Source organism: Chionomys nivalis, chromosome 5 (assembly GCF_950005125.1).
Source record: "Chionomys nivalis chromosome 5, mChiNiv1.1, whole genome shotgun sequence".
NCBI classification, from domain to species: Eukaryota; Metazoa; Chordata; class Mammalia; order Rodentia; family Cricetidae; genus Chionomys; species Chionomys nivalis.
This window is the reverse complement of record NC_080090.1, coordinates 82,923,914-82,948,352: the sequence shown is the minus strand read 5'-3', so window position 1 is coordinate 82,948,352 and position 24,439 is coordinate 82,923,914. Positions and strand designations below refer to the sequence as shown.

At 51.9% G+C, this 24,439-nt stretch overlaps 1 protein-coding gene across 8 annotated transcripts in view; it reads left to right on the top strand.

The window, feature by feature from the left end:
- The window catches only part of Kif21b (kinesin family member 21B), a 47,401-nt gene that overhangs the window by 4,170 nt on the left and 18,792 nt on the right, over positions 1-24,439 (top strand). For 4 of the 8 annotated variants that reach the window (XR_009057120.1, XM_057769249.1, XM_057769251.1 and 1 more), the window contains exons 2-18: positions 9,155-9,377; positions 9,685-9,867; positions 11,877-12,026; positions 12,113-12,247; positions 12,565-12,735; positions 13,206-13,321; positions 13,812-14,007; positions 15,314-15,503; positions 16,242-16,305; positions 16,403-16,621; positions 17,146-17,227; positions 17,599-17,716; positions 18,508-18,699; positions 20,209-20,408; positions 22,261-22,368; positions 22,877-22,945; positions 24,179-24,411. Coding sequence is in view for 7 of the 8 variants with exons in the window: in XM_057769249.1 (XP_057625232.1) it covers positions 9,155-9,377; positions 9,685-9,867; positions 11,877-12,026; positions 12,113-12,247; positions 12,565-12,735; positions 13,206-13,321; positions 13,812-14,007; positions 15,314-15,503; positions 16,242-16,305; positions 16,403-16,621; positions 17,146-17,227; positions 17,599-17,716; positions 18,508-18,699; positions 20,209-20,408; positions 22,261-22,368; positions 22,877-22,945; positions 24,179-24,411 (2,649 nt within the window). In the remaining variant the exon portion in view is untranslated. The remainder of the gene's footprint in view (positions 1-9,154; positions 9,378-9,684; positions 9,868-11,876; positions 12,027-12,112; positions 12,248-12,564; positions 12,736-13,205; positions 13,322-13,811; positions 14,008-15,313; positions 15,504-16,241; positions 16,306-16,402; positions 16,622-17,145; positions 17,228-17,598; positions 17,717-18,507; positions 18,700-20,208; positions 20,409-22,260; positions 22,369-22,876; positions 22,946-24,178; positions 24,412-24,439) is intronic. The other 4 variants (XM_057769253.1, XM_057769250.1, XM_057769252.1 and 1 more) reach the window with 1 other exon arrangement.

The window sequence follows — 24,439 nt, the reverse complement described above, 5'->3', positions numbered from 1 at the left end:
CTATTCATTTTCTTTTAAGCAGAAGTATGCTCTACTGGACATGGGGCAGTGACTAAACACCATAATTGCTTAAATTTTTGCTCGGTGCTGGGCACTGTGCCTGTGCTGTCCTGCTCAGGTGACCAAAGAATTGATGCTGCTCACAGGAGCAGCAGAGGGGAGCAGGGGTAGGAAAGACTGGATCTGAGCTCTGACCACTCTCCTTTGCAAGTCCAAGCTTACAAGACGTCCCTAGTCTGCCCCAACTCTCTTCTCCGTCCCACTTCTAATTGGCCGAGTGCTGTGCTCTCTGGCTTCAGTTTCTTCAGAAGCTTCACAGCCCTGCCTTGTTGTGGTGAAAGGGGATGTGGGAAATACACACGGTGCTGAGCAGATGTGTAGCAAGGGTGAATCGCTCCAAATTTGCCTTAGCGGTTGCTGGGCATAGCAGCCTGTCACCACCATGGCCTGAGCTCCCGAATCCCTGCCGTCTTCTTTTGCATTCCAGAAGCTTCTGTTTTCCTCTTCTTGGGTCACTGAGGCTGTCTCTTGCCTGAGCCATGTCACTCTCCAGGCAAGGAAGTTCTAGCAGGGGTTCTCAACCTTCCTAACGCTGTGACCTAATACAGTCATGGTGACTCCCAACCATAAAATCATTTTCATTCCTACTTCATAACTGTAGTCTTGCTGCTTCTATGAATCATAATGTAAATACCCGTGTTTTCTGATAATGGTTTTTGGGGGTAACCATCCAGTCCCTAGGCATTGAGGAAAGCAGTGTCTCCTAGCCTCTACCTTGGAACAGCTGGAGCTAACTGCCAATCAGCTGCTTCAGCTGAGAAGATTTGCGTGGGGTGGGGGGCACTCCGAGGGACCGTGCAGCCATGGGCAGGTGGTGGCCTAATGGCTGCCCTGTCCTGGTCTCAAGTGGACTCTTCTCTGACCTCCAGCTTGTCTATGGTATGGGAAGGAGGGCATGTTATGGCCCCTGTTCCTGCATTCTCGGCCCTTTACCTTGGTAGCATGGCAGTGGGGCAGGCTGCCTGTCTTTCTTTAGGCCGAGCTGACCTATTTCAGTGAGGTGCATGCTATCAGAGAGCCAGCTGCCTACAGATTTGTAATAGGGAATGGCCACAGGGCCAGCGGCAGGAGTGGGGGAGCTCACAGCCCTCTCCCCCAGCCAGCCAGCCAGCTGCCTGTTGCTTGGCATTCCTCAGCTGGGGAGTGTCCCCTGGGCCCAGCCCCTACTGAGCTGCCCCCCACCAGATGCAGATGCCGGCACAGCTCGGGATCTGGGCTAAGCCTGATGCTGCAATGCCTCCTGTCTCTTGGGAGGTCATGGAAAACCCCTACCAGATGCCCAAGGATGGGAGTGGGACAGAGAAACACAGCTGAGTGGCACTTCCCTGACTTGGGCTTGCCCTTTCCACAGGCTCCAAAGACCGAGGAGACCTGTCTCAGGAAGCGCCTGGTGCTGATCACAGCCTGGAAGCTTGGCTGGCCAATCCCAGGCCGGGGTACCTCACCCAGACAGGGCCTAGCCTTCTCCCAGTCTCCTGTTCTGGCTTCTGACACCTCTCACTTGTGGCTTGCTGCTTCTAGGCCTGCCTGCTTTCGGTTCTTTTGGGGTGTGCCTCTGAGGCTGAGGTCATGGACAACACGGCTCTCCCCAGGTGTCTCAGAGCAGGTGTCCTCCCGTTTACCTCTGGGTATGACTCAGAACTCAGTGGCCAGGACTCTAGGATGGACGGAAAGGGTAAAGTTGAGGACATGCCCTTCGGAGGGGAGGGAGTGGGGTCGGAGCCCTAGACACCCCAGTGCCTCCTAAGGAGTCTTTGGGATGTCATGCCCCCTCTCTGTGATCTCAGAAGCAGAAGTCGGCAGAGAGTGTTGACTGACCCTTTTCGCCAAGTCTACCAGGGTCTCATAAACTCATGCCCTTTGACCCCACAATACAAAGCTGTCTTGTTTGGGGTGCAGAGCCAGCCCAGTCTGTTCCCCGAGGACTACCACAGGAGGACTTGAGTTGACTATGAAAAGCCAGAGGAGGTTCCCATAGGCAAACAGTGATATCTACTGGTTCTCATGGGGTCCTGGTGACTCTGCCCCTGGTAGTGCTGGGTTTTCCCTCCCTCTATGAAAGGGTCAGCATCCTGAATTAGGTCTTGCCACCCTGATGGAGAGAAGACTAGCCCCGGTGGGAAGATGTCTTGTCTAGGCTAAGTCAGCTAAAAGCCCCTGAGCGTCTGAAAGCCAGACTCCCCTGAGAGAGCAAGGATTTTGTTTCTAGCAGTCTTCCCCAGAGCTGGCAGATTGCCAGGCTGCCTAGGAGAGGTGTGTGTGTGTGTGTGTGTGTGTGTGTGTGTGTGTGTGTGTTGGGAGTGGGGCGGGCTACAGAGGGCAAAGGAGGCCTGCTTTCTACAAATGGCTCCAGCTCAGCCTCCTTAGCTACAAAGCGGTAAATGCTTTCCTTGTCGACTGGCAGGCAGGCAGGCAGCTGCTGGTGGGATCAGCAGGGATTCTAAAGGGATCATTTTCCTCCTGCCTGACCCCTCTGGCCCTGCCTAGGGGTGGCCTGGTGACTGCAGCAGGATTGGGCACAGACAAGGCTGCTTTGAGTTTCACGTGCATCATTATAGACTGTGGGACTCGGAGCTGGTGAAAGGTCACCTTCGGAGTTTCATGTGTCCTCTGCTTCACAGTGTTGTCCCAACACATTGCCTGTGTTCGTGTGCAGAAGTGCGCCTGGCACCCAGGTTCTCCATAGATGTTCAGGACTGTCCAGAGAGGAGCCTAAGGGGTGGGAGGGGCAGGGAAAGACAGCTAGGCTGCTGCCCCCAAGACATGATTCCCTCAGGCTTGCCTTTCCAGGATTTAACAATCTCTACAGGCAGGAAGTTCTTTTTGCTAGCTTATCTAAATCCCTCCGGCTGTAGCTAAGTTCCCCTTTGATCTTGCCCAGTCACTGCTGAGGAAGAGTTGGCCCTTGGCTGGTCACAGAGCACAGCCAAGTGACTCTGTGTGAAGGGCAGACTGGAGACCACGAGGCCCCTCTGAGTCTCTTCCCTTTCCTTTCCCTGGCATAAGTGAGCCAAACACACACCATGACGAGCCGGCAGCTGGGCCACCACTCTGCCCTGCCACCCGTGGTTGGAGCTAGGCGGGAGGAGTCAGGCTGGGCATGAGGAGGGAGCCAGAGGGCCTAAACTGCCTTTGGTGTCAATCAAGCTTGACTAAAGCACAGTCAAGAGACTGGGTGATAGGCTCCTTTCTGCCCCTCTGGAGTCCTCCCACCAGCCCCCAAAGGCTCCTTTTCAAGAATCTAGAAAGGCCTCGTTATAACAAAACAGATGTGCTTTTAGTCCGTTTTGGCTGTCTGAGAGGTAGCTCTAGTCCAGGTCTCTAGTTCTGAAAGCCTTGGGGGTAAGTCTGGAGAGAGAGTCTCTGTTCAGAAGTTCACGAGGTGCAGGTCTTACACAAGTGAGAGTGTATGTAAGCTAATTTGCCCAAACTCTGTGGAAAAGGCAGCGGGTTGTTTCTTATTAGCCAAATGACCTTGAGCTAGGGGACAGAACAGAGGACGGAATAGCCCACTGTGAATTGAATGACATAATGTGTCCACCATGTAGGAGTGACCGATGACATCTCGTTGTCTTGTAGCTAGGGAGGTGGGAGTCCTTAACTGAAGTTTAGTACTTGGTGAAATGGGTTCCAGGTAATGTCCCCACAAAGAAGGCCATCAGGGATCAAATCCATCATCATCTTTATTTAATTTTATTTTATGTACATTGATATGAAGGTATCAAGTCCCCTGGAGCTGGAGTTACTGACAGTTGTGAGCTGCCATGTGGGTGCTGGGAATTGAACCTAGCTCCTCTGGAACAGCAGCTAGTGCCTCTCCAACCCCTTATCATCATCTTTAAGAAGCTTCTGAGGACCAAAGAGATAGCTCAGCCTGTAAAAGTGCTTGCTGCCAAGTCCAATAACATAAGTTCAATCCCCGCATCCACACAGTGGAAGAAATAAAGACTCCAAAGGGTGTCCTCTGGTCTTCACATGTGCATCCTGCTATACATGCACCTGCATAATGCATACATGCATACACACACACAAACATAAATGTTATTTTTTTTTTTTAAATTTAAACTTCTGAACCCGGAATAGCTCTTGGTTATTTTATGTCACCTGTTATTTCTCATCAGTGAAGTCTTTTTAAGTGTAAAAAGCTGCACCCTTGGAAGCCTTGGCTGAAGCCTTGGGGAGAGAGTAGGTTAGGAACTCTGGGGATACCTAACCACTAGCTGAGTAGGTGGGACTAGTTTCAAAGCCCAGCCAACCTCTAGGAGCCCAATAACTGGGCGGAGCTTCCAGGAAGGGCATTGGCTGACTTTATATGACGTCACTAGAGGCTGTGAGGTGATTCTTCTAAACTTTGGGGTTCCCGGATGCACTCAATTATTACCCTCTGCAGAGAGTGTGTTTTGCCCTTGGCAGCCCCTCAGCATCCCCTGGCTTGTCCCCTGCCGTGTCCTCTGCCCTTTGCTTCCTCCCTGTCCTGCTCCCGAAGAGCCCTGGAACCGCTGAGCTCAGCTCTTCCCTCTGCCCTGGGCTCCAGCTCGCCGCCTTTGTCCCCGCCTTTAAGTCTCTCTGCTGCGGCTCAGTACTGCGGGGGCGGGGACGGTCGCCCACATCACGCCAGCCACTGCTTGTTTCTGAGCAGAGGAAGCGCGGCGACTTCAGCCACGGTGCCAGATCCTGCCTGTGAAAAGCCTTGGCTGCCCTGCCCTGCTTGCCGTTTGCCAAACGGCGAATAGGCCGGCTCTGTTCTGGGAGATTCCGGCGGGGCTGGGAGGGCTTTTGGAGAGGGCCCCACGGCCCTCCTTCCCTACAGGGAGAAGAAAAGGATAGAGGGATGGTCTGCTCTGAGATTCACACTATCTGTCCCTGGCAGAAATGTCACAGGATTTTTAGGCTTAGAGCCTTCATTGATAATAGGAAACTGGCCTGCAGGTCATACATAGTATGCCAATTTAGTTGTTGTAAATGTCGCATTTTTCCGCTCCCAGATTTTCTATTTTAGGATATATTCCAATCATACAGTGATGGGTTTCAATATGCCTTTCTCATGTATTTGTCTCATGTACTTTGAAATCTTCTTATTCTTTGAAGTTTCTTCCTGAATCCGGCTAGACGCTAGTTCTTTTCTCTTCAAGTCTTATTTTTAAGTTCAAGTACTACATCTATAGAGAAAACATGATTAGAGTTTTCTGGGCCCAACTTAGCAAGAGGCTCTCTAGTCCATTTCCTGCAAATGGCATGATTTCATTCTTCCTACTGGCTGAATAGTATTTCATTGTGTGTATGTACATTTTCTTTAGTCAGTGATAAGCCCTGATAAGCACCTAGGCTCTTCCCACAACTTGGCCATTCTGAAAAGATCTGTAGTAAACATGGGTGTGTTGACATGGTGGTCTCCCGCCTTTGATTCCTTCTGGAATATACCTAGGCGTGGTATATCTGGACCATCAGAGAGTCCGTCTTGATCAGCTGAGTCTTTCTTGCCTTCTCATGTTCTGTGCTTAAGATGCATGCCCCTACTTGCCTCTTGCTAGTGCTGGCCTGCTTGGTAGCTCACAGGGACCATGGTACACTTGGAAGAACCTGGCAATTGACCCCCGACCTCTCCTTCCATGCTACTGGGAAGAATTCAGCTTTGAGTGATTGCTATCTGTGCCCCTCCTCCCCAACTATAAAGAGAAACTTCTCCTTCCATAGATCACTGCCACTTTGAGGGCAACCCACAGAAGTGACGTCATCCAGGGTAGGTCCAGTGGAAGAGGCTATTGGAGGGGAGGGTGATGCAGTTCTTAAAAAGCTAAAACTGCTGCTCTTCCAGAGGTCCTGAGTTCAATTCCCAGCATCCACATGGTAGCTCACAAGCATACAGAATGAGAGCTGGTCCCCTCTCTGGCATAGGGGCATACATTCAGACAGAACACTATATAGATAATAAACAAATACATCTAAAAAAATAAAAGTTAAAACTGAGGAACCTAGATAATCCAAGTGCAGGCTGAGTCTTAGACTATGAGAGGGTAAAGGCAGGACAAAGTCTCCTGTCTCTGGCCTATTGGGCTGAGGGTTCAAAATCTCCACCAGGCACCAAAGATGAGCTCAGCGGTTACAGGACCCTGTGCCCTTGAGGGCAGGGCAGCCCTGTTCCCTGGTTGGCGCTGTCAGAGTGTACATGCTCTACAGTGGCAGGAGGTAGGAAGTTTCTAGCAATGTGGGGGTGGAGTGTTTAGGGAAAGAAAGCAGCGAGGGAGGTAGGGGAGCACCTGTGGTCTCAGCCTGGGCAGAGGCTGAATGCCAGCCTTCTTGTCTTCTACCTGAGTGACTGAGCTATGGTTCCTGCTAGGAAGTGGGGATGATACCCTAGCTTGTAAACCTCCAAGGTAAGGGAGTAGTGGGTCCTGGCTAGTCCGCTACCCACATTCGGGAAGGCCTCTGAGATCTTCATTCTTTGCTTGCTTCTGCAGTCGCTTGTTATCCACAAGACTGACACAGTTGCCCTCTTCCAGATCAGTTGTTCTGAGAATTAGTGACTCACCCAGGGTCTATGTCCTGTCTCCTATTTATTTCCCCTCCCTGTGCGAACCTCACAAATTGCATCCTGATGTTTTGAATAGGCTAGCAAGAGGCTAGATGGCTCTCTGATACAGAACCCCTCATATCAGGATGTGCTGGACCAAAAATAGAACCCCAGAGAGACCCCACAACTCTTGGCACCTAAAGCCCCCGTTGACCCTATGTACACACTCCCAGACTGTTCTCCTCCCCTCTCTTCTTTACCATGCCCTTGGATGCTCTGGCGGCTGGCTGCTGAAGACCTTGGGAGGCCTCTGACGCAGGGCCTGCTCCCTCTGTCTCCAGGGATGTTGATTCAATCTTCTCCAATCACCGGCATTGCCATCTGCCTTCAGTAATTAAATGGTATTTGAACTGGATCCAGAAATCCCATCACAGGCTGCCACGTGGTAGGGAGGATATCTTCAGAAACTCATACTCATCTACACGGTTGGAGGGTGCTCCCAGGCTGCCACAATGTGTCTTCAGTTCACCGAAGAGCACCCCCGTGCCTGGGAGGAAGCATCCCGTCTTAGCTTCACAGGCCCGGGACCAAGCCAAAGCTCCTGTTTCTATGCCATGCCATGCCTCACCCTCTGCAGCCACCCATGCTTTCCCAGGGTGTCTGAGACTTCCCTCCACTCTCCCAGCCCTACTACAGGGCTGTGGAAGGGCTAGTACATTCAGCCTGCCTGGGCTTGGAATGACTCCTCACTGTCTGTGACTCGGAATGACACCATTGGGTTTCCTTGTCTGTCCATAGGGCACTGGTAATGACCTCCTGGAGTTGTGTGGTCAAGAGTTAAGATGTGTCAGTTCATAGACCTTGCCCTGCATGCAGTGAGCACTGTGTGTGTCAGTCACAGTGGTTAGGGCAGAAGTAGAAGTCAAGGTAGGCGGAGCCTGCTGGCCCTAAGGTCTGGAGCGGTCATTAGGAGGCTGGGTTCTGGTCTGGAGGTCCAGAATGAACATATGAGAATCAATTTTGCCGTTTCTGTCAGAAACCAGTTTCAGTGAGTAGCTAAGAGGTTGGGAAGCTGGGCTCCCATCTTGGTATGGCTCTTAACAGTTATGTAAGGTGGGGACTTCTTTGGGCTTCCATTCCTTTCTGGAGAGAGCCACTCATTAAAGTGACTTTTTATACCTCAAAGAAAATACTTCTGAGGAAAGCCAAATTCCCACATATGGGTAGAGACTTGCCTGAGTGCCCACTCCCCTCTGACCCCCTCCACACACCTGCCCCGCCCCAGTTCACTCATCCACAGCAGAGAGCAGCCATAGACTTGGGAGCTCCTTACCCAGCTGATAGCTCTGAGTGGGTCTCTGGGGGTTGGGGCAACTGGGACAAGGGCAAGATGATGACTTGGAGGCCTAGGCTCTGTAGCTAGGCACCTCTGGGCCTTGAGTGGGTGCTGGCCTGGCCCCTCTTGTTCCTTTCTTCTCCTGGTAAATGTTGGCGTAGGGAGAGGGGCCTGACAAGCAGTTCATTGTAAGTGTACAGCCCATCGGTGGGGCCGCTGTGTGAACCCATGGCAGTAGAGCCTCCCCCACTCCTGCTCTAGGACATCTGAAGGGTGCTTTCTGCCAGTCCTTGCATGCGCATGCTTACTGACTCAGGCTTGGTTGCCATGGGGACCTCATCACGGTGATGCAGCTTAGAAAAGGAAGTGAGGGGTGACTGGCTGGAGACGGTTCTGCCAATGGCTAGCTCCCCACTCGGTACTGGTGCCACCTCTCCCTCTAAATGGGGATCCCTCCTGAGCCAGAATTTGGGATGTTGGCCCACCCTGCAGCTGGCTCAGTATCCCTTCTCATTGCCTTGACAGGGTACTTTGCACTTGACCTAGGGTGCCCTGATTGTGTTTGGTCTGGCCCCTCAACTCCTGAAAGAACCAGAACTTGTGTCCAAGAGTACCACTAGGCCCTGGCACCTCGGAAGATGGCTGCTGCCCTGAAGACCCTTGCAGCCTCCACAGGTCTCAGCAGAGGTGCTGGCCTTCTTCCAACCTGACTCTGGCCCAGAGGAATGTGATTCCAGAGCTGTACAGAGCCACCTGGCCTGTCCTCCTCTCCCCAGCCTTGTCCCTAAGCTTTATCTCTCCAGAGTGGGCCAGCTGTTGTCTTGCAAGAGGGTTACTGACTTCCAGGCCCCTGGGGGCAGGGGGTGCCTTCACCCAGGTTTGGCCCCTTCACTCTCTGTTGTACAGCCTTGTGTCAGTCATTGAGACAGAGGCTGAGAATGTCTCAATGACTGATCCAATGTTGTACCATGGGCAATCAGGCAAATCAATAGATCCCTCGCAGGTATACAATGAAAATCACATGAGTTCGTTTATATAGAACATACTTAACATACATTCAGAGTACCAAGCATTCAACCAATGTTAGCAACCGCTGGTTTGGGTGATGCTCACATATTACTGAAATTGTTCCCTGGGGCTCCCGGCCTTGCTTCCTTTCCTGGCTTGTGGGGTTGGCAGGAACATGGCTGGTAATGCGAGAGGAGGGCCTGTCGCCTTCACCCAGCTGCTCTTTCCTCCCTGCGCAGGATCAGACCCCAGCTGTCGAAGGAGAAGATTGAAGGTTGTCACATCTGTACCTCCGTCACCCCTGGGGAGCCCCAGGTCCTGCTGGGGAAGGACAAGGCCTTTACCTATGACTTTGTCTTTGACCTGGACACCTGGCAGGAGCAGATCTATTCAACCTGTGTGAGCAAGCTCATCGAAGGCTGCTTCGAGGGCTATAATGCCACAGTGCTGGCCTATGGACAGGTAGGCCACCCCTGCCCCAACCAGTGGCCATTTCGACCTCAGTCTCCCCTCCCCATCCAGTGTGGGGATAGGCCCACCAGAGAGCAATTAGTTAAGGCCCAGTTGTGCAGTTTTGTCTGGTGTCTGAGTTATGAGTGTATGGCTGGTGAGCTGAGTCAGGGCTTTCATCAGAGAATTCTGTAGGGTATGACTCTGGGTTCGAAAAGGGGCAACTTGACTGGAGGTAATGGGTAAGAGCCCAAGCCAAGGCTTGCTGGTTCCCCAGAGGGCACTGGTCACCACGTGCTCTCTGTCTTTGCCATTGCAGACAGGAGCTGGGAAGACATACACTATGGGCACTGGCTTTGACACAGTGACATCAGAAGAGGAGCAGGGCATCATCCCAAGGGCCATTGCACACCTCTTCAGGGGCATCGACGAACGCAAGCGGCGGGCACAGGAGCAGGGCGTCACTGGGCCTGAGTTCAAAGTCAGCGCTCAATTCCTGGAGGTACTATGGCCTTGGAGGGTGGTCGGGAAGGAGATGTGTTGGAACCTAAGGCCATGGAAGCTGGAGGCTCCAACAGTGCCGAGAAATGAGCCTAGGGAACCCTGGAGACAGATACAGAGGGTAGTTCCCCACTGCTGGGAGTATCTAAGCAAGGGTTAGAGAAACACTTGGGGGTAGTTGAAGTGTTTCGTGCTTCAGATGGACCCTGGCTGTTTCTGGCTCTGCCCTAGGGTAGGTCATGTGGGCATTCTGCTCTACTTCTGCAAAGTGGGTTTGACCTCTTTCTAGGGATGAGTGAATCTGGCGTGAAAGCCTATACCTAGAATGTGGTAGGAGCCCTGCTCTGTCACTGTGTTCTGGCCCCACCAGGCCCTTCCTCTGCCTCCAAGCACGTACCTGTGTCTTTTGGACTAAGATGAATGGTGGCCTCTCACTACAGAAGGGTCTCCAACAGAGGCTTTCCTTCCTTCTAGTCCTCCAGCTTTGGAGGTCTCAGCCTCAACTGTGAAGCCACAAGCTTTGGGGAGTGCATGGGGGCATCTCTGGCCTCTTTCACATTTGTGCTGTGCTGTCGTCTGTCATCCCATAAGTAGGTGCTCTGTCTATCCTGGAGATGGCCCTCATGAGGGGAAAGGTCCAGGAAGGTGATCTGCCTTGGTATTTCTCACAGGAACCCGACCTGGCCCCTCTGAAACATGTGGTTGGGCAGTTCTGATTCTCGGCATCTACTTTCCCTACCAACGAACCCTGCTCTGATGTGTTTGGTGGCTTCAGAACCACCCCGTCCCTCCCCTCCCAACCCTGAGGTTTTAACTGAACTTCATTTGCCCTTGGAGGGATGGACAGGGCTGAGACTTGTCCCTGTATACTGCCCCAGTGTCTGTTTCCTGTGCACCCATGGTTACTGCTTTCCTTAGCAGGGACCTGTATTTTAGTCCTTTGGGTTCCATCTGTATATATATGCATGTATGTATGCTCATGTGTGGTTGCATACGTGTTCATGAATAAGCATGTGTGTACACGAGTGTGTACATTTGTGTGTGAATGTATGTATACGTGTTTGTTTACACGAGTGTGTGTTTCTTGTTGTCTGTATATTATTGAGTTTTTCTCTGTTTTCTTCTCGTTGCTATGGAGAACTTCAAAGAACACACTAGTAAATTTCAGGCCAGAGAGTGAATCCCAAGGGGTTAACCGATACAGTGTGTCTACCCAATACAAGATAGACAGACACCATGGCACTCTCATCTCCACCATCTTGTCCTTCTGTTTCCTCTTCCCCTTCCTGTGGGATATTTTTGCCCTTTAAGGCCATCAAAGCCTTGGATGTCCGTGGGCTGCAGTGCCCTGCTCTCTGGTTCTATCGGACTTTATTAGCTAATGCCCTCTCCCACTCTGCCTGCCCCTGCCCCCGACCTTTGACCTCATAGCCTTTCCCCACAGCTCCAATCACAGCACTCCCCTCAGCAGACATCCGAATGGGCTGGCCATGCTTGACTACCCGGTACAGAAGGCTGACCCACAGTGCCCCTCCTTGCTCCCTCTGCTCCTGAGCATTGGGCAAGGCACATAGCCATCCTTTCCCCATCCAAAGATGTCATCACTTCTACCTCAGGGACCACAGTGCTCAGAGCTTGTGTCTCCCTGGACTCTTGGAGCTTTGCCTTCCTTCATCTGAAATCACAGCCTTGTGCCATCTCTGCCAGACTGACAATGTAATGAGATCCTCCCAATTCAGGCTCATGTCTTCCCCATCCCTTACCCCTAGGACTTGCATCCCTCTGTCCTTGGCCTCAGCCTCCCTCTGGAGCTGAGAGCTGCTGGATGCTGTTCCTTAGGGAGTAGAGCAGCATGGGGAGCCTCGTCTAGGAGGACGAGGGTTCAGCGAGTTAAACTCCAGAGCTTGTTTCCACTTTAGCAAATTGAGGTGGTATATAAACACAAGAAAGCCCCTGGGGCTCGGAGGCATGGACCATGTGAGCCCAGCCATGATTTCCTCCCCATCACAGCTTTACAATGAAGAGATCCTTGACCTGTTTGATAGCACCCGTGACCCCGATGCCCGCCACCGCAGGTCCAACATCAAGATCCATGAGGATGCCAACGGTGGCATCTACACCACAGGCGTCACGTCTCGTCTCATCAACTCCCAGGAGGAGGTGAGCACCCGTATACATGGGCATCTTTAAAGGCCAGAGCCCTACAGCACGTGAGTCCTGAGTCCTCTCTTTGCATCTGTCCCCAGCTGATCCAGTGCCTGAAGCAGGGCGCCCTGTCACGCACCACAGCCAGCACCCAGATGAACGTTCAGAGCTCCCGGTCCCATGCCATCTTCACGATCCACCTGTGCCAGATGCGCGTGTGTGCCCAGCCTGACCTGGTGAGGTGCTCTTGGGGGCCCAGGAGCTACACACTCTAGGTGTATCCCAGGGACTGGATGGATTAACATGGGACTAAACTAGCACTCCAGAGATGGGGCTTGTCTCTTCCACTCAATTTTTCTTCCTCTTCAGCCTCTCACCCATTTATGCAATGGAGTAATGATCATCAATATACAGTGTTTGATCTCAGGTGCTCTGCACGCATGCGGGCTTGGTACTGCGCAGTCTACCCTCACTCTTGCGGATGGTGGTGCTGAGGGGTGGAAGGCCAGCAGAGGAATATCTTGGGTGAGCCGGATGTCACATTCTGCTGCAGGTGAATGAGACGGTGACTGGGCTTCCGGATGGAGCGGCCCCCACGGGCACCGAATATGAGACTCTCACTGCTAAGTTTCACTTTGTGGATTTGGCTGGCTCCGAGCGACTGAAGCGGACAGGGGCCACAGGCGAACGGGCCAAGGAGGGCATCTCCATCAACTGTGGTCTGGTAGGCACACAGAGCCAAATGGCACAGGCTCAAGCAGGCTGTGTACTTCAATGGCTGCCCAGGCTTCTTCGAGCTTCTTCGAGCTTCTTCTAGCTCTTGTTGTTGTTGTTGTTGTTCTTCTTCTTCTTCTTCTCCTCCTCCTCCTCTTTCTCCTCCTCCTCCTTCTCCTCCTCCTCCTCTTCCTCCTCCTCCTCCTCCTTTTCCTCTTCTCCTCCTCTTCCTCCTCCACCTCCTCTTTCCTCCTCCTCCTTCTTCTCCTCCTCCTCTACCTCTACCTCCTCCTCATCTTCCTCCTCCACCTCCTCTTCCTCCTCACTCCTGTTGGGTCTTCCTTCGCCCTCAGGTCTCAGTTTCCATGCCAGTGTATAAACCCGCCCAGGAGCCTGAGTGCTGCTGGAGGCAGCGGGTATAGATGTTTGAGATTGTGTCCGCCCTGTGTGACTCTCGAGCTCAGGCACTCTCTCCCACAGCTGGCCCTGGGCAATGTGATCAGCGCCTTGGGAGACCAAAGCAAGAAGGTGGTGCACGTGCCCTACAGGGACTCCAAGCTCACTCGGCTGCTCCAGGACTCTCTGGGGGGCAACAGGTATCTGATGACCCATGTCCAGGAAGGGTGGGAAGTTCCTAGATGGAGAATACTGATGTGGGCTTAGGGCCTGACTCCCAGGACCTAGGGGGCCTTCTCAGCCTAGGCTGCAGACTAGAGGCAGGCACTTTGTTCAGTGACTTGTGGCTAGGTAGACTGAGTTTCATTACCTCACAACAGTGAGAGACAATCCTAAAGGAAGCCACATAGCCCAGAGAGACAAGAAATGGCAAGTGTCAGGCCTTCAGAGAGGCCATGACATATTTACCTTGCCAAGCAGGGGATTCTACAATTAGTCATCACCCTTGCTAGCTGCTTTCAAGGATTTTCCTCTTTGGCCAGGTGGTCCAGGGTCCCACACCCCAAGTTCCAGGTCCTTTAAGCATTAAACTGGGGAGGGGATCAGGGTGAAACAGAACTTGTGCTCTGGAACAGTACTTGTGGGCCTGGCTTTGTCCTTTGTTCTCACCCAGCCTGGTTGCACCCTTAGCCAGACCATCATGATCGCCTGTGTGAGCCCCTCGGATCGGGACTTCATGGAGACACTTAACACTCTCAAATATGCCAACCGGGCTCGCAACATCAAAAACAAGGTGGTGGTGAACCAGGACAAGACCAGCCAGCAGATTAGCGCACTGCGAGCTGAGATCGCACGCCTACAGATGGAACTGATGGAGTACAAAGCGGTGAGTACCCCCAGGCTCCCCCAGGCTCTCCTAGAAGGAGCTGGTCCCCCCTCCACACCTTGCCCTGTAGCATCCCACAACCAGGTCCTGAGCAGGCCTCCCGCCTTCCCATCACCCACCCATCATGTCTGCTAGACAACACTGTGCATCAGATATAGTTCCTAGTCCTGAGTTTTAGGGTGAATCCAGCTCAGACTGAGCCATCTAGACTTAGAATACAAAGTCTACGAATTAGAGCACCTTGTTGTTGTAGCATGGGTCTTTCATTCAGGGAAGGTACTTCCCAGGTGCTTTTATGTCCACTGAATATACTGTGTTGGAATCAATGAGACCACACCACTATGGTGGAGTCATTGACAATGAAGGCACAGGGTGCTGCAGGGGCAGAGCGGCCAGCTTGCTTGCCCAGGTGGTCAGGAAGAGCTTTATGGAATGGGCCTTTTATGGATATTTAAAAGAATGATGTATCAACAGAAGGAGGAGGCCAGCAGGCATTCTGGGGTAGAGAGAGTAAGCCATATAAAAACAACAGAAAGGGTGAAAACAGGTGCTCTGGGGGGGGCGTGTCTAATTCTATGTAGCCAAGGCTGACGTCACCCGCTGGCGGCCCCTAGTCTGGATTTATCACATAGATGGGTGAGTTTGGAATTGGTTTCAGAAGAATGCAACTTGTTTGACAGCTTTTCTGAAAGCTAAGAAGGAAGTTTCAACTTCTGTGAAAAAATTTGTCTCTGCCAACAACTGGCACTAAGTTGGCTGGAGTGAGGAGCAGTGTTTCTTACATGAAGAAATTTCATAATTCAAGCCCAAACAAACTGCATTTGCAATCGTATCCTGTCTATAAGCTGTTAAGAGGCACTGACCTCCTTTGCAGCTCAGGACACAGACAGAATCAAGGCAATGAAGAGGTAGCAAATTCTACACCTCTAAAGCCTTACCCTTATAGTAATCCTCTTCTTTGACTAAGCAAAGATGTAAGTGGATCTCAGTGAGTTCAAGGCCAGCCTGGTCTACAAAGCAAGTTCCAGGATAGCCAGGACTGTTACACAGAGAAACTCTATCTCGAAAGACAAAAAAGAAAACAGAAACAAACAAAAAACAAAAAAGAAGTGAGCCCCCATATCGAGTGCTGTGTCAGCTTCTGAGCCTTGGAAGACAGGAACTATATTAGGAAACCTGGAGAAAGGGAGAGACCAGAAATGCCGCTCTGCCCTGGGAAAGGCTCAGGACGGGTGGTAGAAGATTGTCACTGTACCCCTCCCATGAGATTTAGCTCCTGACTGCTCCCTGCCTGTCTCCATCCCAGGGCAAGCGGGTGATTGGGGAAGACGGTGCTGAGGGCTACAGTGACCTGTTTCGGGAGAATGCCATGCTTCAGAAGGAGAATGGGGCTCTGCGGCTTCGAGTGAAGGCCATGCAGGAGGCCATTGATGCCATCAACAACCGGGTCACACAACTCATGAGCCAAGAGGCCAACCTGCTTCTGGCCAAGGCTGGTAAGTCTGGGTACAGCAAACTAGCTCAGAACAGTAGCATGCCTGCTACCACTCCTGACCCCTGGTATCAAGCAGGCTGTGATGGCCAGCCAAAGCATAGATTAGTTTGTTTATGCATTCCCCAGAAATTTAGCATGGCACACTCATAGCTTTCTTGTTAAACATGTAAGAGACACATAGTGTATTAAGCAAAAGATGAAATTCCCCACAGCTGACCTTCCACCCACATCCCCTCTGCTTTCAGAAGGATCCTTCCTGCGCAGCCAGTGCGTGTTTTCCCACACTTTCTCAGCACATTTGTTTTGAGTATAAATGCATTTGAATATATCATTTGTGCGTGCAGATAATATGCATTGCATTTTCTGTAGATGAGGTCATACTTTCTATTTTATGACTTCCTTTATTTCATTTAGCATCGTGTCTTATACAATCTTCATATTCAAAGCCACTTAATTTTTAAATGACTGCATGATGCTCCATATGTGATGTTGAATAATTTATTGAACAGCCACTATTGACGGATGTTTAGATTGTTTCCAGTTTCGTGCCGTTACCCAACAGTGCTTGGATACAACTACGGTCATGTTCGAGTATTTCCTTCACATAGATTCCCTTATGGAAAAGTCCATGTGAGCTACCATGCTGGAAGCACATGCAAGGCCACCAGTCTTAGAGCCATGGCCTCGGTCCTTGCTGTTGTCACCTGTTTTCCTTATTGTGCCTGTCTTCTCCGTTCAGGTGATGGCAATGAGGCCATTGGTGCTCTGATTCAGAACTACATCCGGGAGATTGAGGAGCTGCGGTGAGTAGGCCCGTCCAGTGTGAGCAGGCTGGATGGCTTTGGCGAGGCTAATTTTACATGGCTCACCGGGCCCCACCCACTCACTCTGTCCACACAGAACAAAGCTCCTGGAGAGTGAAGCCATGAATGAGTCTCTCCGCCGAAGCCTCTCACGGGCTTCCACTCGCAATCCCTACTCCCTGGGAGCTTCTCCAGCAGGTCCAGCCTTTGGGGGCAGCCCGGCCAGCTCCATGGAAGATGCTTCAGAAGTGATCCGTAGGGCCAAGCAAGACCTGGAGCGGCTGAAAAAGAAAGAGGTCAGACAGCGGAGGAAGAGGTAAGTGGGATGTCACTACCTTCCCTGCAGCAAGAACATTGGAAGGTGCTCCCCCACACCATCCGAGAACTGCTCCCTGCCCCATGTACAGGGAGGAACACCCCTATGCAGCCTCACCCCACTCTTAGGGGCATCACCAGAATGCACTTATTCGATGTGGAGCGAAGATGCCTCCCCAGCCTTCTCTTGTGTGCTTTTCCGTAAGGCTAATCCCAGGAGATAGAGCAGGACTGGGGGTGGGTACTGGAGGAGTAGATCATGTTCCCTACAAAGCAGGAACCGAGTCCCATCACCACCATGCTGTGGTGCTAATTTCTTTTTTTTATTTTTTTTGGTTTTTCGAGACAGGGTTTCTCTGTGGTTTTGGAGCCTGTCCTGGAACTAGCTCTTGTAGACCAGGCTGGTCTCGAACTCACAGAGATCCGCCTGCCTCTGCCTCCCGAGTGCTGGGATTAAAGGCGTGCGCCACCATCGCCCGGCTTGTGGTGCTAATTTCTAATCCGGCTTCATTTTCATTCCCTAAGCAGCCCAGAGAAAGAAGCCTTCAAAAAGAGGGCAAAACTCCATCAGGAAAACAGTGAGGAGACTGAGAACGAGGCTGAAGAGGTGAGGGCTCCCCCGGCTGCTTCATCATGGGCTTGCCACCATGTTCCTGTCAAGGTAGAGATTCCATCAGCGTGTGTGGGCCGGGCCAGAGAGTTGCCTTTAGTTGATCCTTGAGTTTCTCGATAATGCTGACTGTTACCATGATGATCTCCATCCCTCGGGCCTTTGCTTCATCCCAAATGGATGATGCTAGACTGAACATCCTCCACAAATACTGTACCCAGGCTACTAGCAGTGGATGGTCTTCCCAGAGGAGGGTGTGGCTGGCTCCCACCCCTGCTGATTCCCCTGAAGTCTTGTGTGGCCCAATCTCTGTCTTGGGGCTCCCATCTCATGAGGCAGGCGCAGCCCTAATGGTACATTGTGCCCAGGAGGAGGAAGAGCGAGACGAGAGCGGCTGTGAGGAGGAGGAAGGGCGTGAGGATGAGGATGAAGACTCGGGCAGCGAAGAGAGCCTGGTAGACTCAGACTCCGACCCTGAAGAAAAGGGTGTGTGGGCCAGGACTGGGGAGATGAGTCGCTGGTGGCCAGTCCATGGTGGGGCTGTCAATCAGATCTTGGCCCCTAAGAAAAAGTTCAGATGGATCGGGTGGGGTAGGCCGGCTAGTGTGCTCAGAGACTGCATGTCTAGACAGGGTTCAGACTCCTGCCTGTGACGCCAACAAAATCAACAGTAATGACAAGTGATGGGAATCCTTAGCCCCCTCACATGCCCACTACTGTGCTGAGTTTGACCCTTCACAAGGCTTGATAAAGCCAGTGCTCGCCCCTGCCTTGTGCAAAGGTATTAGACCCCCACCCCCAAGTCACCACTGAGCATGCTCAGAGAGGTTCCTGACCCACTTTGGTGGATCCAGAAAGGGGTAACCTTCTGGATGAATGACTTTGGCTGGTGCCGGGACCCTCTCCTTCATGTGGAGACATCTGTCCTTCAGCTCTGTCGTGTTATCATCTCACCTGTAGCCCTACAAAGGTGCTCTGAGTCGCTTTACCCTCCTTCACCCAAGCAGGGTCCCGTGACATCAATCATGGTGACATAGACATATGGGTCCATGAGGGTGAGAAAGGCGTTAGACTCCCCCAAGCTCTTGAGACCCGATGAGCATTTCTAAAGCTGCTCATTGTATTGCCCCACCTGGCAGTCCTCTGCCTACCTTTCTGGTCACTGATTGCTCACTGCTGACAGAGGATGTCCCCTGACCCTGCACTGTCACCTCTGCTCCCTTGCCCCAGCCCCTAGCATGGGGCTGAGTCTGGCTCTGTCTGGCCCCGCCCCACAGAAGTCAACTTCCAGGCAGACCTGGCAGACCTGACCTGTGAGATTGAGATCAAGCAGAAGTTGATTGACGAGCTGGAGAACAGCCAGCGGCGGCTGCAGACGCTCAAGCACCAGTACGAGGAGAAGCTGATCCTGCTGCAGAACAAGATCCGAGACACACAGCTGGAGCGCGACCGCGTGCTGCAGAACCTCAGTGAGGCCGGCACCATGCTTCTCTTTCCCGACCGATCCCCTGCTCTGTCAAAAGACACCCAGCATCATTCTGATAACACCTGGCCTTCTGCACAAGGGACCTTTGACCAGCACGCTATCACCTTTTGCCATAGTTAAAATGTTCTTGTATCTAACCCAGCTTCTCTGCTACTTTTGTTTTCAAATTACGTGTGTGTGTGTGTGTGTGTGTGTGTGTGATTATAGCACACATATAGAGGTCAGAGGGCAACTTGCAGAAGCCCGTTCTCTCTTTCCACCATCTGGGTCCCAGTGATTTAACTTGGGTCATCAGGCTTGGCAGCAAGTGCCTTTATCTGCTGAGCCATTTTGAAGCCCCCCCTTTTTGAGACAGAGTAGCCCAAGTTGGCCTTGAACTTATGGCAGTCTTTCTGCTCAGCCTCCCTAGTGATTGTCATGTGATACATTAGAAATCTTTAATCCTTTGTCTCCTAAGGCATATGACTAAGACAATTCCTGACCTCCCCCCACCCCACTATATCCAGTTTATAAGATTTCTCAACTGTGCCCCTCTACTGCTCTGACTCGTTGGGTGATTGACTTCCTCGTCCACTTATTTAGCAAGTGTTAGATGAATGTTATAGAACAGGTGTTACTCTAGGGACTAGAGTTGTTTTAGTGTGTAAAATCCTCCTCATGGAGTGTGCACTCTAGCAGGGTGACAACATAGTGAACAGAATGTCTAGCAGGGCTGGCACAACTAAGTCGGTTGTTTGTTAATATGGAAAGGAAAGGGGATGGGGGACTTAGGGGGGCACAGGCTGTGACATGGAGGGCTACATGGAGAAGGTAACCTTGGAGTAAGGCTCAAGAGAGATGAGGTAGCCCAAGAGCAGAACTAGCAGTGGGAAGAACATTCCAGACAGAGGGAACAGAAGCTGCTAAGCCCTCGAGGAAGGCGTGTGCCTGGTGTGTAGGTGGATGAAAGTGGAGGCTAGACCACTTAGGAGGCAGATTGGACAGGTGGTAAGATGTGGTCAGATTCAAGCATCTCAAAGGTAGTGTGGACAGGAGGCATGGTGGATAAGGGAGCCGTGTCTTAGGAACCGAGCCTCTGGGCAGGAGGTGGTGAGGTTTTCAGAGATGGAGTGTAAAATGGAAGTCGGGCTGGTCTTGGACCTGCAGTTGGGGATGTCGCATTCTGGTGCGAGCATCTGGTGAGGAGCCAGCGTGTTCCTTCCACTGCATTTCCATTGCCCTAGCTCTTCTTGTTAGCCATCTGCTTCTTGCTGGCACCACCTTTCCAGGGACCAAAGTCTCATTCTGAAAACACTACTGAACGATAGAATGTCAGAGCAGGAAGGAGCCTAGGGTGGCTGCTGAGCCCACATCCTCATTGTTCAAATGAAGAAGTAGGCTCAGGGAAGAGGTCAGCCAGAAAACAAGAACCCCAGGCCTGTCTCTCCACTGAGCCCCCATTTAGTGGGAGCCGTGGAGCCTGAACTCCGGCACTGCTTTTCACTGTTCTCAGGCACCATGGAGTGCTACACGGAGGAGAAGGCCAACAAGATAAAGGCGGATTATGAGAAGAGGCTGCGGGAGATGAACCGGGACCTGCAGAAGCTACAGGCTGCTCAAAAGGAGCACGCCAGGCTACTCAAGAACCAGTCCCGCTACGAAAGGGAGCTGAAGAAGCTGCAAGCGGAGGTAGCTGAGATGAAGAAGGCCAAGGTAGGCAGAGGGCATGAGGAGTGGGGTCGAGAGGCCTTTGCGGTGGCTTAGAATCCATATTCCATGTTAAATGTTATCACTGCTGTCAAGTGTGGATCTTCCACTGAACACAACATCACCTGATCCAATCCTGCCCCAGTCATGCGCACTTCTTCCTAGTTACCTCAGCTCAGTACTGGGCTCATTGCAGGTACCCTGCTCAATGCTGCTGTTGTGTTGGGAAGCTGTACTAATAGTTGTACTACTAGTATAATATATATGTGTGTGTGTGTATATATATATACACACACACATAATATGTATGCATATATGTGTGTATATACACATATATAATATGTATGCATATATATATGTATGTTAACAGTATTAGTATGTAACTCTGTAGCTGTACTAATAGTTCCCATCTGTACAAGGAAGCCTTAAAGCTTCATTTGGTACCAGCCTCTAATCACAGTAATGATTGGCACGATGGCCAGCTCTTGGTTAGGCATCTCGCATGCTCAGTCACATTCCATGCTTAGGACAGGAGGATAGCATTCCCATTGTGTTCATGGAGATTTGAGGCTTAGGGAAGTGAATTTCTGCTACCAGGACGTAGTGCTGGGTTGTAACTTCTGCCCTTAATGTTCCAAACTGGTGTGTGTTCTTGGTGGCTCTGGGCTCTCTTTTCTACTTGGCCACAGCCCACAGGGCACAGTCTGCAGGGTCTGCTCTGTTGATGTCATGGGCTCAGGTCTTGAACTTCGGGAATCTAGGTGGTTTCAGCTCCTGCCTGGAGCTCACAGATCCTTGCTCTGTGTCTATCATCCATTGCCATCAGATCTTCCTGTCCTAGCCCTTAGCTTCTGGTGTATCCCAGCTCTCCACAGCCCTGAGCAAGCTCTAACAAAGCTTGGCAAAAGTGCCTAGCCCCAGCAAGCTGAGTACCTTGGGGACTCATGGAACAAGAGCCATTAGGAACTGTGTCTTAACTGCTGGCCTGACTGATCCTGACCGGTACACACAGGAAAGACAGAATTAATCGATTTTAGAGGAAATGGATGTGTACCTGGGTGGGCTCTGTCCTCAGGGAGGTCCAGGCCTTCATCCAGGACCTGGCTCTGTCCACCTGACTATGCAGGGCTACAAGTGGAAAAGAAGAACCCAGTTTTAGCTCAGAGGTGCCTGAGCAGGGCCCCCTTCTTCCCTAGAGGGGAAGGAGGAGCAGCCAAGGACTGTAGCAGTCTGTGTCTGCAGATCTTGACTGTGAGGTCCACAGCTTCAGGGTCTCTGACAGTTTAGGAGAGCTGCAGAGCAATGCTGCCTCGGTACTGAGGCCCATTTCACCCCTGCCCTGTGCCAGGCATGCACTCACCTCCCTGCGGTGAGGAATGCAGGAGATGGAGAGGAGCCTGGGTTTGGGAAGTAAGATGATGAGGCTCCAAATCTAGCCAGCTCTTCCTGACTCTGTGATTCTTACTTTGTCTTAAAGGCTCATTTCTTTCTTGGTAAAACAGGAGAGATGCCTTTCTCATCTGAGCCTCCTAAGGATGGGGTCTGCCTTGTAACAAGTTCTCATTGTGTTGCTGTCGCTGTAAGACTGGCCCTGGAATCTCAGCCAGGCTGAGGATAGTGGCTTTTAATGGGGCTGGGATAGACTTTAAGTGCCAAGGCTACTTCTTTAACAGCTTGTTGAGGTATCTTAGCTTCCCACTTGGGATGAGTGGGAAGGAAATCTTAGGTTTCAGACCTCCAAGTCAGTGATGCTTTGAGGGCTGCCTCCCTGACCAGTGTCCTCACAACCAGCTATAACTGGGCATATCGGCCACTCTGGCCCAGCCTGGCCTCATCTCCGCTGGCTCTGCCATCCCAGGTGGCCCTCATGAAACAGATGCGTGAGGAGCAGCAGCGGCGACGGCTGGTAGAGACCAAGAGGAACCGGGAGATCGCTCAGCTCAAGAAAGAGCAACGGAGGCAGGAGGTAAGAGCTCCCAGGAGCTTTCAGCCCCCCCTTGCCTACCAAGTACCCTTCAACCCCCAGTTCCCACCGGCCCAAGCGACAACAGCCTTGCTTGGAACACAGTATAGCCAATCAGAAAGGCAGAGCCAATGTTGACTCCTGTCCTAACCCGTGCATGTCAAGAAAATAACTTGAGTCCAGAGAAGGACATGAATTTTCCAAAGTCACCAACAAAATCAGACACGTGGAGCTTCAGGCACCGGAGAAATAATCTAGGAAGTCTGGATCTCTAGTCCAGGTTTGTGTTCGTGGTAGGAAGTAAGACCAAGTGAGTTAGTTAGCCTCACGGCCACCACTGGTAGAAAGGTGCAAATCCGAGTATCCATTTTATCTACAGTTTGGCAGTGTGGGCATCACCCCACACGAGGTCTTGAGCTCTTCGCTGCAGAGCGCCCAGCCTGTCTCCAGCTCTGTCTGGACAGCGAGAGTGTTGTTGGTAGCTGGATGTGGCCCAACCCTTTTCTTTCAGTTTCAGATCCGGGCCCTGGAGTCTCAGAAGCGCCAGCAGGAAATAGTCCTGAGGAGGAAGACCCAGGAGGTGAGTGTTCTCACCAGGCCAGCTGGATAGACAGGTGCAGCTCTGGCTCCCAAGAAGCACTCCTCTAAAGCGATAAGAGGGAGGGCGAACCCTTACTACGTGTGGCCTGGATCTCCTTCCGTTCAGTGAGCACAGTCTTGCCAACTTGTAGTAGCCTGTGAGAAATGACTTTTCAACAGTGAGCTGAGCCTAGAGGGCAGAATACACACGTCCCATCCCCGGTGTCTGACTGGTCATTTAAAAAAGAGGAAAAAAGCCAGGTGGTGGGGGCACACACCTTTGATGTCAGCACTTGGAAGGCGGAGACAGACAGATCTCTGTGAGTTCGAGGCCAGCCTAGTGCAAAATGAGTTCCAGAACAGCCAGAGCTGTTATACAGAGAAACCCTGTCTTGAAAAACAAAAAAACAGAACAACACCAACAAAAAAGAGGAAAAGGGGGGGGGGCTAGAAAGATAACCCAGTCAGTAAATTACTCACCATCTAGGCCTGAGGACCTGTGCGTCAATCCCCAGCACTCACATAAAAACTAGCATGCTGGGGTGGAGAAGAGGAGTGGGGGTGGGGGGAGGGGGCAATATTTGGGAGGAAGGGAGGGAAATGGGAAACGGGGAGCAGGTGGAAATATTAATTAAAAAAGAATAATAAAAAAAAAACTAGCATGCTGGAGACAGGTGGATCTCAGAGCTTGCTGGCCAGCCAGTCTAGCTTATTGGAGAGTTCTGGGTTTATTGACAGACACTGCCTGCAAGCACAGGGGGAGAAATAGAGCAAGACACTCAGTGTCCGCCTCTGGTCTCCATGTGCTTGGGGACGTGTGCACAGGCACATCCAGGTGTGCACATGTGTATACACCTTCAAGAGCGTGAGGGTGAGAAAGTAGGAGAGAGAGAGAGAGAGAACGAGCATCTCTTGTGTTTATTTTACATCACAGACTTCTTATCCCTTTACAGCCCCAAGCTCAGGCCTATATAGAGTTGCCCCTGTTCTCCCAATGCCCAAGAGCCAGGCTTTCCTGAAGTTCCGGTCTTCCTTGCTCACTGGGTCCCCTCTTCTCGTCCCCCAGTCTTCCTTACTTACTGGGTCCCCTCTTCTCATCCCTCTGAGAGTCTTCCTTGCTCACCCGGTCCCCTCTTCTCATCCCCCAGTCTTCCTTGCTCACCGGGTCCCCTCTTCTTGTCCCCCACTCTTCCTTGCTCACTGGGTCCCCTCTTCTTGTCCTCACTTTGCCCAGGTCTCTGCACTTAGGCGCTTGGCAAAGCCTATGTCTGAGCGAGTGGCTGGGCGTGTAGGATCCAAGCCCCCCAATTTGGATTCTGGGGCCGAGGTGTCTGCCAGTACTACCTCGTCTGAGGCTGAGTCGGGAGCTCGCTCTGTCTCCAGCATAGTGCGCCAGTGGAACCGGAAGATCAACCACTTCCTGGGGGACCACCCCGCGGCTGCTGTCAATGGCACCCGCCCAGCCAGGTGAGGAGTGTGAGCAGTGTGAGCAGTG